Source organism: Actinia tenebrosa, unplaced genomic scaffold, assembly GCF_029948245.1.
Source record: "Actinia tenebrosa isolate PJP-AT-01 unplaced genomic scaffold, QUT_ActTen_1.0 PGA_scaffold12__29_contigs__length_12842862, whole genome shotgun sequence".
Lineage (NCBI taxonomy): Eukaryota > Metazoa > Cnidaria > Anthozoa > Actiniaria > Actiniidae > Actinia > Actinia tenebrosa.
Genome location: NW_028292572.1, coordinates 2,077,645 through 2,082,681, shown reverse-complemented (window position 1 = coordinate 2,082,681; position 5,037 = coordinate 2,077,645). Strand labels below are relative to the sequence as shown.

Genomic DNA, 5,037 nt, shown 5'->3' with positions numbered 1-5,037 from the left:
TTCTCATTCTCATTCTCATTCTCATTCTCATTCTCATTCTCATTCTCATTCTCATTCTCATTCTCATTCTCATTCTCATTCTCATTCTCATTCTCATTCTCATTCTCATTCTCATTCTCATTCTCATTCTCATTCTCATTCTCATTCTCATTCTCATGGCCACTTGTCTTATCGACACTGCTATTCAAGGTGCTTGAGTTACGAATTACTTTATTCTGTGTTTTTTTTTTTTTTTTTTTTGAACCTGGAAACCGTAGTTCCTACTGAGCAGACAACCAAAAATAATCTAATGATATTGGAATAATGAATAATTAATCATTATAGATAAATGCAGTATCGGTCGATCCATTGGCGACGATCAATATTAGTTTCAGCATGTTAAAACGTGCAGAAACGTGAAGAAATTCACAGTATTTACTTTAGAAGATTTTTTATTTATTTTGACGCCCAATTGAACTCATTTTAATAAGTAAGTACTAAAAAGAATACGAAAAGTGGTTTTGGCAATGGGTCAGTAGGCCTTATCAAAAGCATAATTAAGTTTCTTAATGGAGCAATTTAGTGCGTACATATAATTACGACAACCGTATATCGTAGTATCTAATCAGAAACATACTGAGAATTTGTCGGATCTTGATCGTAATTAATCGTTTTGAAATCGTGCGAAAACTCTCGTCATAGGCTTTGTTCTTGCAGCTGAAAGGATGTTTGCCATCCGTCCTCCAGCAGTCAACATGATTTAAGTGTACACAAGAATACTCAAATGCTTCTATTAGAATTCGTCCCGCTCTTTGAAGGAAATGTTAACTAACGGTGAAAGCTCACTTTGAAAATCCGGAGCTACGGTCAACAAAAACAATCGTCACGTTCATGGTACAGAACTTTCATTATCGTGCTGCTGTAAATCAAAATTTTAAACACAAAAATACATTTTTTTGTTTATATTTTCCTGACTGAATCAACACTGAGAGTTTTAGCATCAGGACGGGGCACGCGTATGTCTCTGTGTTAACTTCACAGAGGATGACTAATTGACATATGGATCATCATTGACTCATTCGTACGTGTTGCAGGGCTCAAACATATAGGTTGATGACGTCTTCATTAGAGGGCCAATAGCCGCTCAAAGTATATATAAAAAGGCCGGCGACAATTTGATAGAAACATTGGAAATTACTGATCTCCTCTGATTATCATCTGTGAGCCTGAAAAAAAACTAAGAAGCAGTGATAAAGCCGACAATCTTCTACGAGAACTTTGGGTTTGGTGATTCGAAAATGGCGACAGAAGAAAATCAATTGAACGCCGCCGCTCCAGAAAGTAATCTTCCTCGCTACCTGAGTTTAACCATGGGTATATTCTGCTTATCCTTGAGCATCATTACGGTCTCGTTTAATGGCATCCTCTGTACAGCTTTGTATAAAAACCCTCTTAAATGTTTTGGTACACCGAATAGTTTTCTTCTTCTCAATCTCGCCATCAGTGATTTTCTCACTGGATTAATAGTAGACGTACTCTATTCTGCGTATTTTCTTGCTGCCTTTCGGCACAGAGAGATTTTAAGTCTTTACGAAGCTGCTGCAACAGCGTCGTTCATCACCGTCAATGTATCAACATGCACCATCGTCTTGTTATCAATCGATCGATTCATAGCTGTATGTAAACCTTTGAGCTACAAGTTCCTGATGACCAGAGATCGAGTCATCGTTTGTATTACATGCTCTTGGGTGTACTGTATTGGGTTTAGCATAATCCCTCATGTTGGAGTACCAAAATGGTTGTACTACTTGATTGATGCCCATTTGCACATAACAGCACCACTGGTTCTTCTTACCTTTACCTTCGTAAAGATACAAAAGACATTCAAAAATAACGCCTTGAACAATGACTTTCACGAGATGAGATGCAAACAAGAAAAGATACTAGTCCAGACCATATTGATGATATTAATATTAGCTATCATTTGCTTATTACCTTATTATATTACAGTCCATATTGACTTTTACTGTCAGTACTGGACAAGGTGTCCAGTCAGTACCATATATGATTGGTTTGGCTGGCTGTCCGAGCCAGTTGAGTTCATTAATTCGTGTATTAACCCTGTACTAAATGCCTATCGCCTCCCTAAGTACAATAAGTCAATCAAAGTGACTCTAGGTTTGACGAAATTAGACGAAGAAGGAAAACTTCAAGCACCTTGTCCTGCTTCAGCCAGTCAAGTCATGATTCCAGCGCCAAGCCCAACAAGTGTAAAACACCTGTCAGTAAACACTTTACTGTGATAGGTCGAGTACCTCATGACTTGCATGCTTGATCAGTCTAAACCTCACCAATCAGGGTGGAATCCTATTATAACCATACAGTCAATGTCATTAACGTTGTCCACCGAAAAAAGACATTTACACGTTTACACATTTAGACATTTACACATTTAGATTAAAAGAAATATCACGTGTTTCATTATGTATTCTTTGCCTCGTGTGCGTCAACCTGAACTTTAAATATAAAATCCAACTCGTGAATTGAAAATCCAGAATGCCCTGACCATTTAGTGAGGATTTAAGATGGAGAATGGTATTTCAGCATTTGTTTTATGACAGAACGATCGAGGAAACACGTAACATTTCTTTTAGTCTAAATGTGTAAATGTCTAAATGTGTTACAGTTATGACATCGACTGTATGTAAATAATGCCAGAAAAAAAAAATGCGGGAACTTAAACGTGCAGGCAAAATTTGACAAAATTCCATAAAGTTGTTGTCTTTTCGCTCATTGGATTCATATCTCCCATGGTGCATTTCGGGCTTGGTATGCAACAAAGCCACCATTTTTTTTCGTTTTGAAATAGCTGTATACATATACATACATAACATTCCATTTCTTAGATTTCTAGCAACTGACTGTGTAACTTATGCTACATACTAACCGTTTCCAATGAACCCTGTTCTCTAGAAGCTCTTACGCTCCAGTGTTCTCGGGCGTTCATAGATAATTTATGACACCTATGTCTGTTGTATGTGCTTAATCGTTTAGAATTAGTTTTTAAAAATCGCATAATTTAGACAAACCATCTTTATTCCACACCCTTAGACCTAGTTTCACTGATGTTTTACAATCGTTTTTTTAAATATTCTGCAAAACGTTGTCGTCTAAAAATGAAAATCTGACGATAAAACACAGTTAGATATATCACGTGGTCAGATTCATCAAATCATCAACTCGAATTATATTCACTGATGTAAAGTCTAGCATTGATAAAAATGAACGATATTCGATCATGCACATGACAGTTTTTCTTCTTCTGGCTCGTATATTACCATTACATATGTATATTTTCTAGTTAAACATTATATTATTATATAAAAAACCAAAACATATGCAAGAAGATTGGAACAACGTTATCCCAATCTCCTTGTATATGTTATTCTATTCTACTCCTTTAAAAAATAAAAAATAAAAACAGTGAAAAATACGAATTCCCAGTCGCGAATGAGATAGAATAAATAGGTTTTCATTGAGTCATCGATTCGAATGTTCAGTTTGACTATGTGTGATTGACTCAATAGAGTGACTGCCTAGACACGCCGGCTACAACTTATTTATTGCGGCTCGGTTTTTTAGTTGATTTAAAAATGATAAATAATCGTGATTATTTTGAACTTCAAAATATAGCTAGTGTTTGTAAAAGAGGTCAAAATGTATTTAAACACTTTTGGTGCTCCTTAACTGTAATCCAACAACCCCGAGAAAATCTTTTGCAATACAATATTTTCTATTTTCTCGAATTGTTAAGTATATTTACAGTGTTCTTTCAAAGTCAAATTTCACGGGGTTATTATTGTGTTGGTGCCACCATCACATTCATGTCTTTGATGTTATTATTTGAAGATAATTGGTCTCCCACATTGCGTGGTTAAGGAACCGAAATATTGAAGCTGAAAGACCATGATAAAAGGCTAAAAGAAAAGCTTTTTTTAATTAGTATTTTAGTGTTTGTAAATCAGTGCATTTTACGAGTTTTCTCCGCCTTTGGGAGCCAATTGGATTTAACTAAAAAAAGTTTGGGAAACAAAGAAACAAAAAAAAAAAACAAAACAAAACAAAACAAAACAAAACAAAACAAAAGAAAGAGATATACGTGCATCTACAACTGCCAACTTAATGAGGTCTTTAATATATATCTAGCCAATAGTCCTCGACCCCGAATTGACTATGAGTCATGGACTATGAGTCAAGGGCGATAGGACTAACTGCTTTAGTCAAATCCAACTAGTCTGTCAAATGAGTAGATGCAAACAAGTCTTAAATTTGAGATAATAATTTGGGTTTTCAAAGCCAGCACTTTTCGCTACTAGTAGGATATAACTTATTGCCTATTAGAAACTCATTCAATCAGAACGCAGCGTTAATGACAAACAATTAGGATTTGACTAAATTCAGTTAGGGTTACCAAAAATTAGTTTAAATTAGTGGAAAGAGTTGTAGATCCTTGGAGGAAAAGAATTATTGAAGCAATTAGACAGGTTAAATTACAAATCCATTATCAGGTGCTAAGGGAACAGGTACCTTCATTCAGGGCATTTCTTGTTTGACTTCATTCGTTTATCATTCGCCAATGCAATGACTAAAAATCCACTTTTGATTGAAGAACTAGTTCAATAGACTGCCGTAATTTGAGTGTAAAATCCCTCAGCGGAATTGATAATCCATACGTTTTTTGTTTTTGTTTTTGTTTTTGTCTTTTGTTTTGACCGGATATTCAGTTAATTCAACAGTTATAAAAGTTATAAAGTCAGACTTTGTCGACTGACTTTGTGTGTCAATTGAGAGGAAGTGCGAAGAGTCCCGTTTTTCCCGGTCTTTTTTATTTCTGCTACGATCTTTTATTACACCAAACTCTAAAAGCATCTGGATTTGAAAATCTAAACTTTTGAATGGCATCTGGATTTGAAAATATCCAAACATTTTTTCTTGTACTTCTTAAGTGCTTGAAAAAAATATACAATGTATCGATATGCGTACTCATAAACTAGTAAC

At 35.2% G+C, this 5,037-nt stretch overlaps 1 protein-coding gene across 1 annotated transcript; it reads left to right on the top strand.

Moving 5' to 3' along the window:
• Window positions 1-1,018: 1,018 nt before the first annotated feature.
• On the top strand, window positions 1,019-3,282 carry LOC116296348 (trace amine-associated receptor 7e-like). Its single transcript, XM_031704355.2, has one exon. The coding sequence runs from the start codon at window positions 1,278-1,280 to the stop codon at window positions 2,280-2,282; it is 1,005 nt and encodes a 334-aa protein (XP_031560215.1). The 5' UTR covers window positions 1,019-1,277; the 3' UTR covers window positions 2,283-3,282.
• Window positions 3,283-5,037: the final 1,755 nt, after the last annotated feature.